This window comes from Mus pahari, chromosome 22 (assembly GCF_900095145.1).
Source record: "Mus pahari chromosome 22, PAHARI_EIJ_v1.1, whole genome shotgun sequence".
NCBI classification, from domain to species: Eukaryota; Metazoa; Chordata; class Mammalia; order Rodentia; family Muridae; genus Mus; species Mus pahari.
The window spans coordinates 49,737,875-49,756,706 of NC_034611.1; the positions used below are offsets into that span (position 1 = coordinate 49,737,875).

Below are 18,832 nucleotides of genomic sequence, written 5' to 3' on the forward strand. Positions count from 1 at the left end.
TCTGCAGCGCCATGGAGTGCAAAGGTGAAACAGGACTTCTGTGTGGCATCGGAATGTCCCTCTGGCCCCCCAGGCTTTCCTATGGGGACCCTTTACTAGTATGAAGCCATCTAGAGATGTAGTGGTCAAGGAAGCCTCCATTCTTGGACGGATGCCCAGCCAGGATCCTGGAGACACCACCTCCCACTGTCCCGGCCCATGGTTAAGCCTGCATAAGCACTTTCTGCCACCCTTGTTCCCTGGGCCATATTGTTCAGTATGTAGGGACAGGCGCTGAACCCTGTGCAAGCAATGGCTCTCCTGACTCTGGGTCTTAGCTCCCCACCCCCACCCTGCAGTGGCTCCTTTGGAGAAAAGAGGGGCATCATGTGTGTGAAAATGAACTGCTGGGTCCCAGCTCCCAGAATCAACTCTTCCAGCATTACTGCAGCCCAGCCATGCTCTGAGCCGGGTCGCAAGAGGAACAGACTCCCACTAGGAAGCTCTAGGAATCTGGCCACTCCAGTCTCCTCCTGAAGCGTCCCTGAAGCTGGGCTGGTGAGACATCGGACACTGCCAGGCAGAAAGAGGTGCCCGCTATCTGATGCACATGTGGGACCTTGGGCAGCTGCTGGGGGGCTGGGTCAGATCAAATGGCCCCTCAGCTGAGGCTGTGTAGGTGGCTGTTCTTTCTGGACCATGCCAGGATTCAAGCAGGCCACGCCCACTACTAACCCCACAGCTTTCCCACTTGAAAAATCAGGACAGGGCTCAGCACTGCGGAGGCAGAGGCCAGCCTGGTCTACAAAGTGAGTTCCAGGACAGCCAGGGATACACAGAGAAATCCTGTCTCAAAAAACAAACAAACAAACAAACAAAAAAATGGGGACAGGGTCTGTCACTACAGGGATTCCCTTGTGGGTAAAAAGGCATTTACAAGTGTGCATCCCAGGGGAATCAGACAGAACATCAGATTCTCAGAACGGGCTCACCCCTGCCCGCTCCCACCCTTGCCTTCAAATCCCTGATCCTAGGCTCCACACTGGAAACATGGAGGGACTTTTAGGGTCACAGACAGAGAGAGATCAGATGTGTATGGCATGGACCTTGTTAGGGGGAAACCGGAAGCCAGAAGAAGCCCTAAGCAGAAGTAGATGCTGCAGTGATATCCAGAGAGTGGCAAGGGATGGGCGGCTTCGGATTTGGCCTAGGGAGCAGTAGCGGCCTGGGAACCTCCTGGGAGTTGTGGTCAAATGCCTCGGGGTTTTTAGACTTGGATTTCAGATCAGCTTAAAATTGGTGACCTGGTTTTGAGGAGTGGGGGTGTTTCTGGCCCTCCGAGCCTCAGTTTTCACACCTCAAAAAGTGGGACTCCAGCCACGCCTGGTGGCATAGGCCTGCAATCCCAGCTACTCTGGAGGCAGAAGCAAGAGAGTTGCAAGTTCAAGGGCCAGCCTGGGCAACTGAACCAGACCGACTCAAAATAGAAAGTGAAGCGTAGTTTGGGTGTAGCTCAGTGGTTAGTGTTTTCCTAGCTTGCAAGAGGCTCCTGGCTCAACCCTGGCACTACCAACCAAAAGTGAGAGTCCTAGCCAGGCACACCCTCAGGTTGCAGGGGGTGAATATTATAGTCCCGGGGCTCCGGCTCTGTGTGCGAGAGCGTGGCTCGCTCATCTCTCTAAATTGCTCAGGCTGGAGCCCTCTGCTCCCAGAAGAGCAAGGCCGTTAACGGCCACCGTGGGATATGAGACTGCACACGTTTGGAGGCTGCGCGGTTCTACCGCTGGCCTGGGAGGAGCTGGGTACCCCACACCTCTCCTCTTGCCCTCCTGAGAACATCGGACAGCCTGGAGGCAGGGCCTGCTGGCTCCCTTCCCTCTTGGGAAGGCCCAGCCCCCACCCCACCTGCATTCTATACACACATGCTGCCCCCAGGGACAAGCCTCACGGAGAACTGAAACCCAGAGGGGACTCTCAGGGGTCTGGGCACATTTCTGGGTTCCGACAAAGCTCTCCGTTAGCCTCTGTGGTCAGGGGCCAGGCCTTTTGCGTGAGTCTGTGAAATTAAGCCAACCACCCAGGCTCTGGACAGGACAAAAGCCACTCTGACCCTGTTTGGCTGGACATCCTAAAGGCAGGTGCTCTGTTCCCAGTCCCCAAACCTGGGCTTCTGTGCTCATGCCTGACTATTCTTGCACATGCCGGGTACCCACCCATAAACCACAGTCCCCCAAACACAAACCTAGGCACACATCCTGATTCATCGGCAAAGATGGCCTTCATTCAGATCCACTTCCGAGAGGGCCTGAGGTCCAGAACAAACCACTTCATTTGTCCGTGCCTCGGTTTCCACGTGTGTAAAACAGGAGTCCCACCATGTGCTTCACTGGTCTTTGTGGGGTTAAATGGCCTACCTCATCATGCGTTCAAAGTGACAGCCCTGGAAATTCCCTCTCCTCCTGTTCGTCATTTTCTTCCTCATCTTCCAGATCACCTCAGCTGTCCCTGATCCTGTTTCTTCTTGGCCCCTGGCCCTCCTCCTGCTCTTCCAGGAAGTCTCTGCTCCAAGGGACTTGTACCAGGAAAGCAGAGTTCAGATATGAAGGCTCCTAGCCACCACCTCCAGCCTGGTCAATCGCGGGCATCTTCCTCCCCAACCCCGCAGTTTGGAAAAGTGTCCACTAGGTGGCGATAGAACGATGACCTCCTCAACTCCATCGGTTACGTTAGCAGACGTTTGCAGGTCGGAGGCTCTGTACAAGGCTGTCGGGAAGGACCAGCTGACAGAGCAGTGAGGCCCCTGTTCTCAAGTTGGCGGAGGCAAACTGGAGGGAGACACAGAAAGAGTAAGAAAGTAGACGAAGCAGGCACCCAGTGCGTCCGTGTTGCCTGACTGGAACTTCGCTTCGGGACGGGACTGATTATAAAATCCACCCTTCCAGAGGCTGGCTAAGCTGATGATTGTCCCTCGCCTGACCCACTCAGAATGTAGCTGGAGCCACAACTGCGTGGAGCGCCTAGGAAAGGCAGATAGTTCTCCCATTCCTCACATGCGCTGAATCAGAATCCGCCTTTTAACGAGGCATAACTCATACACGTGCAGAAGTCGGGGAACACAGCGCGTTGGGGATAAATGACCCCTGTGGGCTAACTCAGGTCATCTGTAGATTGCCATAGTAAAAATGGATCATGTGCAGAAAAAAAAAAAAAAAAAAAAAAAACAATAGACAAACACCAACATTCTTCTCTCTTTGCTTCCTTGCAAGGATGAATTTGGCCAGCCTGGTCTACAAAGTGAGTTCCAGGACAACCAGGGCTACATAGAGAAACCTTGTCTCGAGGAAAAAAAAAAGAATCTAACAAACACTTTGGGATACATGAGAAAGAGATGAGGTTGACATTTCAGCAGTCACAAATAAAATTTTATTGGCACTCATCTGCTTTATCTGAGGCAGCCTTTGTGCTGTAACCACAGCGCTGAGGAGTTACAACGGAGACCATGAGGCCTGAAAGCTGAAGACCTTTACTATCCAGGCCTTTGGAGAGGAGGTGGACTGGTCTCTGCTGTATCTGCTTCATGCTCCAGGAAGACGCAAGGTCCTAAGCGAAGCAGTGTCTTGTCCAAAGCCCACAAGGAAACCTGACTTCTGTGGTCACTCTCAGGATTAAGTAGCTCTCCATCTTTTCTGTGTCTAGAGAGAGCATTGTTGAAAGGTTAGTGATACTAAGATTTGTAGTGATGACTATAACCTGTAATCCCAGCACTCCAGAGGTAAAGGCAGGAGGGTTGCCATGAGCTCAAGGGCAGCCAGATCTATACAGTGAGTTCCTATCTAGACAGGACAACATAGTAAAACCCTGATTCAGAATGATGATGGTGGTGGTGGTGGTGGTAATGATAATGAAACATTTGTGGGATAATCTTAAATCTTGCTGTGTATGGTGATTTCAGCTCTCATGGGGACGATGTAGGAAAATCGAGATTTTGAGGCCAGCCTGGGCTCGGGAAAATAGAACCTGCCTCAAAAATAAAATACTTAAAAAGAAAAACACGCCAGACAACAGTTGTACAGACCTGTAATTCAAGTACTTGGTGGTCAGAGGTAGGAGAGTCAGAAGTTCAAGGCCATTAATGGCTGCACAGTAAGTTTGAGACCTGTCTAGGTTACATGAGACCCTTTTGTAAAAAAATAAAAGCCACCACTACCATAACAACAAAAACTCATTTTAAGTTCTACTTCATATAAAGCTAATTTTGATCACAGAATGTGATGTGGGTGGTACCTTCTGCTAAAGTGTGTATAAGAGAGATTCATGCAGATGGTTAATGTTAACTCTAGCGGCATGTTGGGATAATGTTAATTTTGTTAACCATTTTTTGAACAAACAACTAGCTGTCTATAGTTACTGTTCTAATGCTAATAAGAGACACTATGACCAAGGCAATTTATGAGAGGAAACATTTAACTGAGGGCTTGCTTATACTTTCTGAGGGTCACTCCATTATCATCATGGCAGGGAGCATGTAGCAGGACGGCATGATGCCAGAGAAGGAGCTGAGAGTTCACATCTGATCTGCAAGTTGCAGGGAGAGGGAGAGGGAGAGAGACTGGGTTGGCATGGGATGCTGAAACCTCAAAGCCCGCACCCAGTGACACACCTCCTCCCACAAGGCCATCCTTCCCAAACAGTTCATCAGCTGGGGACCTAGCATTCAAATATTTAAGGCTATAGGGCCATTCTCATGGGGCCATTCTCATTCAAACCTCCACAGTATGCATGACAGACATTCATGCAGGTAGTAAATGTTATTTAACTCAAACAGCACATTAGGATGCATTAGGACAATGTATCCTTTTGCTAACCATGTATTGTATAAACAGTTGGGAAGTACATAACTCTATATCTGAGATTTGACCTCTTGATGAGTTTATAGGTACCTGTGCAAGCCTAGTATTGAAATGCGTTTCGAGTTGTCTCCTCCTGCAGCCCCTCCCCTGGCTGGGAAAGCAGACCTTACTCTGAGCTGAGCCCGGAGGTGCTTGGTCGCCAGGTATCTCTAGGCAAAAGGTTCAGCTCAGCTACTCTATGCCTGAGTGTGCTGGGCAAACGCAGGGAGAAAGCTAGGTGACAGGGACAGCTTTGGGGTCTTGCAATGGGACAAAGGCTGGACAGAGCTGAGGACAGTAGGGAACGGAATGACACAGGACTCTGGGACAGCTGCTGAGGGGCTGGGAGGGCTTTCAGGTTAGAACAAGCCTCCAGATTCCAGAAGTGGAGGGTGGAGACGAGTCTGAGGATCTAAAAGAAGCTAGGTGATCAGAAAAAGTCGCCAAGGACCGAGCAGGATCTGGGTTCAAATCCCTCCTCACCTCTGACAAAAGTCAGAGAGACCCAGGTACTGCCTGCAGAGAGGGGTTGCAGGGACTTGTGTCACAAAGGTGAGGATGAACACCAGGAGGCGGCAGAGCCCAACAAGGCTAGGGACGTGCCACGGATGTATTTCGTCCCCTGGCCAGCAGGGTGCGGTGTAAGCCAATCCCACTGTGCCACCGGCTCCTGTGCAGCCTGAAGGCCTGGTCCAGGGCTTAGCACCTACCGCCCACGAAGAGACCCAGTGATTTCCCCCAATTAGACAGAAGGGCTGTGCCAGATGTCACCCAGCCAGCCTGTGGCCCCAGTGATTTGAGCAGCCAACTTCTCACGATGCCCCAGCAATGGCAACAACCTGCAAAGTTTGGCTGTTTCCACATAGCAACACCCCCTCCCACGCCCCACGCCCCACGCCCCACCCCACGCCCCTGCACATTCACACACATATCCCACCACATTATCTTTAAATCCTGTCGTGGCATCGCTAGAATGACAGGTTTCTCGTCTGCCTCTCACTGTGGAGTCAGGACCTTGGGTCTACTCAGGTCTCGGGTCTTGCATCTGAGCCTGGCACTGGCCAGGTTTGTTCTCCCAGGAGGAGCCCACTATCAGCACAATACACTCACTGTGACTAGAGGACCGAGGCCCCCCACAGTAGAGGCCCCAGCAGCGCCCTTCCATGGCTCTCCCCACCACACAGAGGGTCACTTCCTCACAGTCGACAGGAGGGCTTCTGAAGCTGCACGTCTTGAAGGTGATGTAATAGGGTGGGCTTGCTGGAGATAAACCTCCCCGCGGCCTCTAGTTGCCCGCCCATCACAGGCACAAGTGAGGGGTGTGAGGGCTTCCATCCCGAGGTTACCCTGGAATCGCACCTCCCCACTCATGGACCTATCATGCCCCTGTTGTCCAGCCTATGGCTGAAAGATGGCTCCTGCCCCAGCTAACAGCCACCTGCCCCGTGCCTCTGACTTTAAAACTCTGTGAGGAACCACACGAGGTCCTGGAAGACTGACTCCTAAACTCGGCCTCAGTGATTTCTGACTTCTTCCTGCACCTCCCCTTTGTTGTCCAACCTCAATGTTGGCTGGGCAGTGACCAGGCCTGGATGTTCCTTAGATCTGAGCCTTCGCCCTTCCATCACAGACAAACCTGGTCCTTTCTGCAAGCTTGATACTATGTTGCTTGCCAAAGACCATGGCCAAGAGGTTTTTGAACTCAAGAAACTGATGGCTCAGTGTGGAGTACAGGAACCTCCAACTTAGGGCATCTTAGAGGTCTGTGGGCACTGAGAAGGGGCCTTCAATTCAACATGGCTTTCCACGGGAGGCTGCTTCCAAAAAACCAGGGATTTACTGTGAAGGGAGAAGGTGTTCACAGCATTTAACATTTCTTCCATAGGGACTTGCTATACTTGAGATTAAAATGAATGTTAAGCTGGATATGATAGTGCAGGCCTGTAATTCTAACATTCCAGAAGGGGAGGCATTTCGATCAGCCTGGGGTACATAGCAAAATTCTGTTTTCAATAGTATTTTATAGCTAAAAATGCTAGTGGGCTAGCAGACATGAGTAAAGTCAGGTCCAACAAACAGAAGGAACCCAGGCAGAGTTTGGAATTTAGTCTGCAGAGGACAGATTACTCAGTAAGTAATCTTGATACCTCCAATATAATACAAGTGTACAATAATTCACCTGGTGTGGTACCAGCACCTATGACAAACTGGGAGCTTTGTAGAAGAGAACCTGAAGTTTAGAAATAGATCACAGGAGATGTGAATTCAGTATTTAATGGTGGTAAACTTTCATTATGTGTTTATTTGGAGACAGGGTACCAGGTAGCCCAGGCTGGCCTCTAATTTACTAAAAATGACTTTAAATTTCCTTGAGGCTCCATCTCCACAGTGCCAGCACATAACACCACACCTGGTTTATAAAATGCTGGGGATTATATCTGGGGCTGTGTGAATGTCAGGCAAGTATCCTACTTGTCCAGCTACATCTCCATCCTCAATGTTTAAATTAGACAGAAAAAAAAGGCATTTTTCATAATAAATGCTAGTGGGCTAAGCAGACATGAGTAAAATCAGGTCCAAAAAACAGGTTAAACAACTGATATGTCTCTGAAAAAATACATAACAAATTTTCAAAACTCCAGAGCCATACAAGTTGATGGGGAGGCAAAGGTGTCTGTGAGTTCGAGGCCTACCTGGTCCATATAGTTCTACACCAACCAGATTTACACAGCCAGTGCTGTCTCGGAAAACAATAACAGCAACAGCAGCAACAACAAAAATAACTCACAAAAGTTCCAGAGTAAGAAAGTATGAGATTTGTTTTTTTAAAAACTAAACTTAGTTTGGGGGGAGGGGTGGAGCACACCTTAAATCCCAGGTCTTGGGAGGCAGAGGTAGTCAGATCTCAGTGAGTTCAAGGACAGCCTGATCTACAGAGTGAGTTCCAGGACAGCCAGGGCTACACAGAGAAACCCTGTCTTGAAAAACAAAACAAACAAACAAACAACAAAAGCTGCATTGTCTGCCTTGGGAGTGCAATGGCAGTGTTGGCATGTGCCCTGGGTCTCTGACCCTCTTCCATCAGAAGAGAGTCCTGAAGCTGGGCATGCTCAGAGCTGGACACTGGCCTGGTAATTTTCAAGCTCAAGTCTCAGAAACAGAAAGCTTCCATTTTCAGACTCTCAACACAGCCCATGCTCAGAACCCAGTCTCTGGGCCCTATGGATGTCCAAGTCAGCATAGTGAGGTCCTGTGTAGACACTGATACAACAGTTCAGCGGCTGGCTGGCCTCAGTAGCCAGACAGGAATGTGGAACGCCTTCAGCTGCCTCAGCTCAGTCACTACCTGCCTGCAGCTGTGTGCAGCCTAAGACGTAGCGGCTGAGCCCAAACACCCAGAAACTGTTTAAGCAATCCCAGTAAGATGGCGGCTGTTGCGTTAAGCCACCATGTTTGGAAGATCATTCTTTTGCAACATAGATAGTGGCAAAGCCTAGGAGTCATAGAAATAAAAGCATTCTTCATTACAGAAAAACTTTACAAGAGCCGCGTATAGTGGGACAGGCATGTGATCCCAGAATGAAGAAGTAGAGGAAGCTAGCGCTACACAAAACCTGTCTCAAACAAATTAATAAAATCAGGCATGGCTAGGGTACTTTCCTAAGATTTGTGGGAGTCTGGGGTCCATCCCTATCACCACCACCCCCTCCAAAGGAGGGAGACAAGGAGAAGTGTTAAAATCCCAAGATGAACAGCAAACTGGGAGACATATTGTATATTGCCAACCCTATTAAGGACGAATGTCTAATTTCCTCAGTGTCCTGAGACAAAGACAGCCAGGCCATCTGAAGAAGCCAAAGAGTGTCAACAGGTTCTGAAAAATGAAGTGATTCTTTTGACAGGAGAAAAGATTTATTTTTCAAGTATTTGAGTGTTTGCCTGCACACATGTATGTGCACCATGGTTAGCCACAAGAGGGCATCAGATCCCCTGGAACTGGAGTTAATATGCGTTTGTGAGCCTCCAAGTGGGTGATGGGAGCCAAGCCTGGGACCCCTGAGTCATCTCACTGGCCCCAGAATTTCCTCCTAAATGTACAAAAAGTCTCATTGTTGCTCAAGGAAGAGCTGGAAATTAAAATCATAATGCATTACCATTTAAAACTGGTGCCCTGGAAAATGGGTGCGTTCATACATTGCTGTTAGGAAATTAAACTGAACAGTTTTCATGAAGAGAATTTGGCAGGATCTATCAAAACTTCTAGTGCTCATATCTTTCTTTCCTTTTCTGCTGTGTACACATTTTTGACTCAGCAACTCTGCTTCTAGGAACTTATGCAGATACTGTCACATAAGTTCAAACCGTTACACACTTCCTGATCCCTGGGAAAAGTCCATAGACTCGATCAAATTATAATTAAAAGATGTATTGATTACTGCTAGCAGGACAACAATCTCCAAGCCCAACCTGAGACTGTTGTGAGGGAAGGGTTTTTAAAGGAGAAACCACAAGAAGACCTTGAGTATCAGCACAAGCTAGCCAGGAGCTGTTCTGCACTGCAGTGATTAGGCAAAGCAACCCCAAAATAGCCTTTGACTGTCTGCACAAGTAGGCTTCAGAAACAAACAAAAAAAGCAGTTAGACATATCATAGCAACTAGATGGTCAAGGCTGTACATTTCTGGGGTGGGGGTCATTGAGTCAGGGTTACTGGAAACTTATCTTCCAGGGACTAGAGTCAGAGGCTAGAGGGCACCAGTATGGATGCCTAGGATAAAGTGGAGTTTCTTTTCTATCTGTCTGTCTGTTTGTCTGTCTGTCTGCCTGTCTGTCTATCTTGTTGTTGGGGGGGGGTGCTGGTGGTATTTTTGAAACAGGGTTTCTCTGCATAGCCCTGGCTATCCTGGAACTCACTCTGTAGACCAGGCTGGCCTTGAACTCACAGAGATCTGCCTGACCCTGCCTCCCAAGTGCAGGGATTAAATACATGTGCCACCACTGCCTCGCATGAACACTTCAAAAAAAAACTGGAGAAGAAACTAGGAACAGTGCCCACCTCTGAGAAGAGGCCACAGGTGTGAGCGAGATTGGTGGAAGGTGGTGGAGAGATGCTGCTTTCTCCATGTCCCTGTATCATGGGTCATTTGCGTTGTAGACGCTAGTTTTATGTTTACACAACCTTTGCTGCTGTTGAGTAACTTGGCAGCCGTTTGGGAAAGGTCCCATTGAACCATGGATACAACGTGGTCTAAATGGATGGAGCAGTTCCAGGGTGTTAGAGTAGACACACAGAGCCATGGCTTTCTACAGTGTCCGCCGAATTTACTGATTAACAACAAATTTATAAGCTGTGCCAGTTTTATTGACTTCATGTTGCCAATTATTCCCCATTTTGCCTGAGAGTTGGCCACTGGTGATCATACATTCTTTTTTTTTTTTTTTTTTTTTTTGAGACAGGGTTTCTCTGTTTAGCCCTGGCTGTCCTGGAACTCACTTTGTAGACCAGGCTGGCCTCGAACTCAGAAATCCACCTGCCTCTGCCTTCCAAGTGCTAGGATTAAAGGCATGTGCCACCACTGCCCGGCTCATACATTCTTTTAGAATAATCTTTTCTTTTTCGTTTTAAAGATTTATTATTATAAATGGGTACACTGTAGCTGACTTCAGACTCACCAAGCTCCACGTTGATGTGATTGAAGTCCCTCCGCAGAGTCCCCCTGGGGCCCTTCACAATGACTGTGCGCCCCTTCAGAGTGATTTCGACCTTCTCGGGAATGTCGACCGTCTGATTGCTGAGAATGGTCTTCATCCTNGCAGTAGATGGGGCAAAGAGAGGGCCTGGTCTTTCTAATATTAACACATTACACAAAATTATCTGGGCAGGTCCCAAGTGACTAGGAAAGGGTTGAAGCGACTACAGAGGCCATACTGGCTGTCCTGAGGCTGGAGGCAAGCAGCTGGCATAGCTGCCAGGAAAAGTTTAGGGACTTCAGCTAATCAAGATGTAAAATGAAAGTCCGGTGGCAGACCATTTGGGAAGCCATTTTGAGGCAGCTTGGGTATTGCGAGAAAGAGAAATTGTATTCAAACTGACGACAGAGACAGAGCCTTCCACTGTGGCAGTTTCCTGGATGAGGCTCATGGAAGTGACAGTGGCTAGTCAGTATGCCGGCCACATTTCAGTCTTGGGGTCCTTCCTAGTCTCAGGTGAGGGGGTTCCACCTAGTGCGGTTGAGAAGCTCATGTGTCTGGTGATTCTGACACTATGTGATACATGTACTGGTGGCTGATCACCCACTCCTGCTGCTGGTCGATGGCAGTAACTGTTAAGCCTTTCTTGCAGTTATTTTGAATTTAAGTCCCCCCCCACACACCTTAGTGGTGGGTCCACCTTCTCTGTGGCCAGGTGTCCCCAGGCTCCTGCTTCTGAACCCAGAACCTTGGACTCCCCAGCTTTAACCCACAATACACTGAGCCTCAGGGCCTCCTCTGCCAGCCTGCACACCCAGGTGCCTGCCATTCCCTGTCCTCTCCCGGTGCCCACCTCTAATCACAGTGCTGCCCCTCTGGAAGTTCCCCCAAGCTGGTGCCAAAAGCTGCTCTTCCCTGGTGCTCTGTGCCCACCTCCTACAACACATTCTGGGTGGCTAAAGACTGAGGAACAGAGCCGAGGTTGGGGCTTGAGTCCAAGCGCTGCCTCTTAGTGGCTGTGTGACTTTAAGCAGCTTCTGTAGATTGGGAAAACATGGTCGCTGGGGAGTTCCCAGGAAAAGTCTTTGGCACGGTCTTCTGAGCTTACTAGGGCCTCCATAAACATTGGCAATGCCCAATGTTCTTTGGCTTTAGCCTCTGAAGTGGAGGGCAGGCTGTAGGCCCTTAGGCTGGCTCTGTGTTCTCTTTTCACATTCTTTCCAACCTATAGCACCCTCTGAATGTCTGCTGACGATTTGCCTTGAGGGCGCGATGGCCCCTGTTGACATGTGTGTCTAGTGCCCTACTGTCCTTGCCTGTCCTGGGTATGTGGAGAGAGTTGAGCTGAGTCCAGCAGGCCTGGCCTGGGGTCACGAAAACACCTCCTTGTGTGTCAATGTTTGACAAATTTCAGGACCTTTCCTTTCCCTGTAGTGACCTAGCAACACACATAAGGGTCAGTAAGGGAGACATTAATGTATTACTTAGGACGGGGAGGGTTGTGCAAAGCCTTGGCGTGGACCCAGATGGGAACAGGAAGCGTGCTAGGCACATGTAATTCCGGCAAGTTCAAGGCCATCTTCTGCTATATAGTGGGTTGGAGGCTGGCGGGGACTACATGTTTTAAATAAATAAATAAATAAATAAATACCCCAAATGACCCAGTTGACATCTGTCAACATTGCGTGTGTGTTGTATTAGAGTCCTCATGGGTCCCCATAAAATCTGTAAAGAGTACACACTGTGTTGCCCTCGGGGCCCTTCCAGACTGGAAAGCAAGTCACTGAGCAGCCCTCGGACTGAAATGAGGCTGCGGAGCTGAAGGACAGGCCTGGGGCCCTGAACTAGTCCTAAACTGCCTTCAGGATCTGCATTATTTGCCGTGAAGTCTGGCCTTGAATTTTAGTCCTGCCTCTCCCTCTTGAACACCGGATTATAAGCATAATCGCCATGCCTGCCTTAGTCTCTATTACAAGCACAGTACACACTTCATCTCTCAACAAGCCAAGGCAAGCATTACTACAATCTCCATGGGACAGATGAGGAAGACACGGAGGCACACAAAGTTTGATAACTGCTCACAGTTATATGAAGCGGGCATTTAGCCCCAGGCATCTGGGCACTGCAGTTTGAACTCTGCCACCGTCAGGCTAAGCACCCCTGTTCAGTAGTGACAACAACCTTCAAAGGAATGCTATCCTCACGAGGTGCCTGAAGAAATAGGGGTGGGAATGCAGATTAGGGCTCCGATATCCTCTCAAGGTCAAACAACTGGAAAGGGTTAAAGCCAAGATCCAGACTCAGTCCCATCTGCCTGCAAACCCTGGATCCACCCGTGGCCCAGCATACCTGGTCCCTGCCTTGCTCAGGAACTGCTTCCAGACAGTCAGTAGGTGTGTTCAGATGGGCTAAAATATCATCACAATTGTAAAGTCATCCTAAGTACTAAAGCTATATCTGATGTCTGGATTCAGACCCTCTCCCTCAACCTCCTCGCTCAGCACTCAGGTCAGGCTCGGCTTAGAATTCTGCGTGTTTAACCAGAAGCCTCTGTCTGGGATGGTTTGGCTAAGATAAGCCTCACAGGGCTGTCAGGGCTTTCTCCATCCCGACAGTATAGTCAGAGAGGCACATAATAATTGCCTCAGTATGCCCCTCACTCTAGGCTCCTAGGGGTGTTTGACAGTCTTGAGGCCATGTTACCCTTGAAAGCACACACACAGCTGGGCGTGGTGACGCACGCCTTTAATCCCAGCACTCGGGAGGCAGAGGCAGGCGGATTTCTGAGTTCGAGGCCACCCTGGTCTACAAAGTGAGCTCCAGGACAGCCAGGGCAATACAGAGAAACCCTGTCTCGAAAAAAGAAAGAAAGAAAGAAAGAAAGAAAGAAAGAAAGAAAGAAAGAAAGAAAGAAAGAAAGAAAGAAAGAAAGAAAGAAAGAAAGCACACCAAAGAAAGCTCTCGAAGTCCTACACTCAACCCACAGTAACACAGAGCCTGTCTCTGGGACACCAAGTCAGCAAAGCTATCAGACCTTAGAGGGCCCGGACTCGGCCCCGCCCCCAGCGCCGGCCCCGCCCCTAACGCCGGCCCCGCCCACACTACCGTCGCCTCCTGCAAGGCCACCCTGGTTCCTGTTTGCTGTTGCGGGTCTTATGAAACTGGCGCGACTCATGAAGGTGTTCGTCACTGGCCCGTTGCCGGCCGAGGGCAGGGCTGCGCTCGCCCAGGCCGCAGAGTAAGTGCTCGCGTCGGTACGGGGACTGCAGCTGAGCCCCCGGCACGCTGTCCTGTCCACCTAACCTCAGACATCCCTGCACACGTGCAGGGTGGATCGTCTGTCTCCAGACACGCCGCTGGGGCTTCCAGAGCTGTCCCAGGGCTGGGGGCCACCTCTCATGAGCCGGGTGCCTGGCAGGCAGGCGAAGAGGAGCCAGGGCCCGAGAGGGTGGCGCTGACGCTTGGGAACTTTGCTCAGTTGTTGCCAGCTGTGACCCCAAGGGTCTGGCTTGGAGTTTGGGGCCGTATTAGAGAAAGTTCTCCGGGTGGCAGCTTGCTCCGGGCTCCAGGCTATTGGCCTCCATGTTTCAGTGAAGTGAGATTGCCTATGGGGCAAGGTGCAGGCCGTGAATTTTACCCTCTGAGGTTAGCTGGCAGGCAGAAGTAGTGTTCAGGGACTATGACAGTCATTGGCTTGCCTCCTTGAATACTCTATGGGGCCATTTGATGACTGTTCTCTTCCTATTGAACCTTGTCTAGTGGGTAGCCTTGCCAGGAGCTGTGAACACAGACTGTGAAATCAGCTTTAGAATTTCTGCATCACCGACTTGAAAACAGCCTGGATGGGCTTGTACCTTGCCCTGGGGTCACTGGGCTCTAGGTGGCAGGCCTGGCCCTTATGCTCAGTCCTCACCCGCTGCAGGCTAGTCACTTTGCCTTGACAGCTTTGCCTTACCATGCCAGTTTGGGAGGAGGTGAGAGCGCTCAGCAGTCAGTTTTTGTTTGTTTGTTTGTTTTTTCTGATTTTTCAAGACAGGATTTCTCTGTGTAGCAGCCCTGCCTGTCGGGGAACTCGCTTTGTAGATCAGGCTGCCCTCGAACTTACAGAGCTCCATCTGCCTCTGCCTTTTGAGTGCTGGAATTAAGTTCTGATGGTTTGGGGAATGTGACTTGTTTTGAAATATTTTTTCTAGCACAGTACAGTTTTTCCTAAGGACTTGTTTTGTTGGTGCTGAGGAGCGGATATAAAAGGACCTGGGGGACTTGCCAGCCACTGTCCGGTGTCTCCTGTGTACACACACCTGGACTGCTCTGAATGCAGCGGAAGGGTTTGGAGGAGCACCGCACACTTCAGGCTACTAAGGAAGCACACTCAAGTGCTCCTGTGACCCGGGGAGCCTCCAGCTCTTGTCAGTGTTCCTCACTTTGTCAGCCCTTGACCCTCCTCCTCCAACTACACTCCTGGCAGTTCTGAGGCTCCCCACTCGTGACCTTAACTCTGGCTAGCCTAAGGCCACAGCAGGTGGAAGGCCATGTTTGCTAGCTGTGCACGATGTAGGACTTGGGAGGCTTCCCGCATTCTTTGAGTGGCTTCCCTTTGCTTCCAGCTGTGAGGTGGAACAGTGGAATTCAGATGATCCTATCCCCAGAAAGGATCTGGAGCAAGGTGTGGTGGGGGCCCACGGCTTGCTCTGCCGCCTCAGTGACCGTGTGGACAAGAAACTTCTGGATGCTGCAGGTATGTCCTGAGTCTGCCAGAGCAAAGTTCTGAGGTGGGTGGGGGGGGTCTTCTCGGTCGAGCACTCGCTGGAGCCGGCCTTTGAGCTGGTCTGTAGTATTTTCCTGTTTTCTGAGGGTGTTCCCAACAGTATCTCTATATGGTACCTGTTGTCCCCAATCTGGCTTTTAAGTTCCCAGGAGGCTCCAAGAGGCTCCTTGTGTTGCCTGTGTGGGAGTAGGGATGGGGTAGGGGGTGGAGGAGGGTATCCTGGGCTCTGAACATCCCTGCTGTGCCATAGCCTTGTTTTGTGAACTTGAGATCTCTCTGGGCCTGTGTGCTGCAGGGCAGAGGGCCCAGTACTGTCTGTACCTAGCACCGATGGGTACCCATGGAGTATGCACACAGCTCTGGCCCCAGGCCTCATTCCTAGATAGGGTGAACATCATTCTGTGAACTATACAGTGGCAGTTTAAGGAGCACTATTCCGTGCAGAAACCCTCTCATCCTGGCCTTGACTATAGTGGAAGAGAGCGCGAATGGGAAGGTCACACCCCAGCCACCTCAGTGCTTTCCAGAGTGTCCATGGGGAGAGGCCTTTGATGTGGCTAAAGGGGACCCAAGGCCACTGGTAGGTGAGGGTAAGAGCCCTGCAATGACCAGAGGAATGTCCTGTGACTGAGATGGACACTCCCTGAGCATCTGTTGTAGGTGGCAGAGGGGGATCAGCTTAATTCTACGGACAGAGATAGCAGCTTCTTTTCATCTAAGACATGATAAGTAGGTATTCCTGGGCTCGACCCAGCTCGTGGCTTTGAATTCCACGAGGACAGATACGTGTTTTCTGCACAACAGGAGCCAACCTCAGAGTCGTCAGCACCCTGTCTGTGGGGGTTGACCACTTGGCTTTGGATGAAATCAAGAAGCGGTGAGTACAACTGGGACTCGGACAGGGCCTGCCCGGGATGAGGCTGGGATGAGCAGAGTGGGAGAGAGGAACTCTGCTTGCCTGGCGTTGTACCTCCATGAGAGCGCCAGGTGGCCGATGCTAAATACGCACATGTGCACAAGCCACTTAAATCCAGAAGGTCAGACACCATGGTGACCCGGGACCATACCCTGACATGGTCGCCATCCTTTCTGATTTCTGGGATGTCCTGGAAGAAGAAAAAGCCGGTGTTATTATTTCCTTTTCCAATGAAGAAAGTCAGGACGATTAGGTCGTCCCTCGATCCAGACTGTGAGCCCTGATCTTCTTTCTTTTGTTTTTTGTTTTTTGTTTTTGTTTTGTTTTGTTTTGTTTTGTTTTTCGAGACAGGGTTCCTCTGTATAGCTCTGGCTGTCCTGGAACTCACTTTGTAGACCAGGCTGGCCTTGAACTCAGAAATCTGCCTGCTTCTGCCTCCCGAGTGCTGGGATTAAAGGTGTGCGCCATCATGCCCGGCGAGCCCTGATCTTCTATTTTCATATACTCCCCAGTGGGGGATGTGATGGGATTGAGGGCCATTACAGTTCTGAGCTTCCTGGCAGTCAGTGGAGCATCATGGAAATGACCCGTTGGGAGACACTGGTGAAGGGGCTCGAGGCCAATGTTACAACCAAATGTTTGCTTCCTAGCGGGATCCGGGTGGGCTACACGCCAGGAGTCCTGACAGATGCCACCGCAGAACTAGCAGTCTCCCTCCTCCTCACCACCTGCCGCCGGTTGCCGGAGGCCATAGAGGAAGTAAAGAAGTAAGTGGATGCCTGGGCAAGTCAGGTGTACTCCGCAGTGAGGCCTGAGCGCTCGGCAGCCCGGTCTAGAGAGGCCTTGTCTCTGGGTAGGGAGACGGGAAGGGAAGTCATGAGAGATGAGGCTAAGGCAGGCACAAACTCTGCTGACCCGAGAGCAGTGGAGTGGATCCCAGAGCTGGGAGCAGTGTAATGCTGTACACCCCCGATGCTGAAGTTGACAAGTGAGAGGGCTAGCTTTGAGAGTCAAGGAAGGCTCTTCAATGTGAGGAACAGGGATCTGTCTCGATAATGCCCAGGGACATCATGTGGGGGACACCATGGGCCAGGTGCAAGGGTTCTGGGTGAGAAGCCAGGTCTGGCCCATGCAGGGCCGCAGGATGGGCCCTAGAGGTCAGCTTTTGTTTGTTGTTCTGAAACCCCAGGTCTAAGTTTGCTCTGCACTCCTTGGTGGCACAGCCTCAGGCAGGTCACCCTTCCGCCCTACATTTCCCAGCTCCCCTGTGCCCTCACTTCCTGTGTTCCTGTTGACTTTAAAAGAGCCATTCATTTGTTAGACACCTTTGCTCTATGAATGGAAGCAGATTTAGCTTCAGACAAGGCCAGGAGTGCTCCGGTCGTGGGCCCCTTGTCCCTCATCTCTTGCCAAGGTCTGGCTGCTCACCGTCCTTCTCCCCACAGTGGCGGCTGGAGCTCCTGGAGCCCCTTATGGATGTGCGGCTACGGACTCTCACAGAGCACTGTTGGCATTGTGGGGCTGGGGCGCATAGGTGAGGCTCCCACTGCCCGCTCCCGGCTTTCCCTTTTGGTTCAGACCCCAAGGGCTGGTCAAAGGGTGTCCTCTGGAGAGGCGGTGCATGTAGGCAAATGAATACAAAGGTAAGCTCAAGAGTTCCCCAGAACTCTGGTTTGCAGGAGCAGCCTGCTGAGAGCCAGGGTTCTTCTACTAATTAGCACAAAGGCTGTAAGATGCTGGGCTGGCTATGGCCATCGGGTTTCTGTGGGAAAGCCTGTCCCAACCTTGGACCCCAGTTCTGGAAAGCAGGCTACTTCCCACTCTTGAGTTGGCAGCTGAGGGTCACCTCTCCTTCAGTGCTGCCCCTTCAGAAACCTGGTGGGAGCTAGGCTGTTGTCATCCTGCCTGAACAGAGGCAGCCTGGGGGTGGGGACTGAAGGTGACCTGTCTGGACAGCCAGCAATCCTAGAAGCATAGAGGAGTTCAGTAACCTGGAGTGTGTTGAAGTCTGAGAACCCAAGTGCCCACACCTGTATGCATGCATGGAAAACTCTGGCAGGTCTTGTGGGGCAAGTTGGCAGCTGGCAATGCCACCAAAAGTCAAATCAGGTAGAGCTGCTTTTCCAGTAGAAGGCTCAGAAGGAGTGGGGGGACCTCTTGGACCCCTGTCTTCAGAGATGCCACATCCAGTCCTTGGAGAAGGTCAGTAAGTGGCCTTCATGATAACTGGGACCATATGAAGCCAGTGTAAGCCAGTCCTCCAGAGTGTGGCACTGCCTCTAGATCCCTGAGGGCAGTGCACTGGCTGGAGACCGGTCACTAAGCCCCACTAAGATAGAAAAGGCACCCAGCTCTTCGGTCAGCTGCACTTGGCCTCTGGGAGGTGGGAGCGAGTCATGGAATCCTTGCTTCCAGGTCAGGCCATTGCTCGACGACTGAAACCATTCGGTGTTCAGAGATTTCTTTACACGGGGCGCCAGCCCAGGCCTCAGGAAGCAGCTGAGTTTCAGGCAGAGTTTGGTAAGAAAAAAATCCCTGACTTTTCCTGTATTCCGTCAGTGCTGTGTGTGTGTGTGTGTGTGTGTGTGTG

At 50.9% G+C, this 18,832-nt stretch overlaps 1 protein-coding gene across 2 annotated transcripts in view; it reads left to right on the top strand.

Annotated features, from left to right (window-relative positions):
* The first annotated feature begins 13,661 nt into the window (after positions 1 to 13,661).
* Grhpr (glyoxylate and hydroxypyruvate reductase) overlaps positions 13,662 to 18,832 on the top strand; it is an 8,842-nt gene continuing 3,671 nt past the window's right edge. The window contains exons 1-6 of one of the 2 annotated variants that reach the window (XM_021222291.1): positions 13,662 to 13,796; positions 15,166 to 15,296; positions 16,131 to 16,203; positions 16,893 to 17,009; positions 17,688 to 17,776; positions 18,658 to 18,762. In XM_021222291.1, the coding sequence (XP_021077950.1) occupies positions 13,714 to 13,796; positions 15,166 to 15,296; positions 16,131 to 16,203; positions 16,893 to 17,009; positions 17,688 to 17,776; positions 18,658 to 18,762 (598 nt within the window). In that variant the 5' untranslated portion in view covers positions 13,662 to 13,713. Of the gene's footprint in view, positions 13,797 to 14,271; positions 14,533 to 15,165; positions 15,297 to 16,130; positions 16,204 to 16,892; positions 17,010 to 17,687; positions 17,777 to 18,657; positions 18,763 to 18,832 lie in introns of those variants that run through there. The other variant, XM_029533298.1, reaches the window with a different exon arrangement.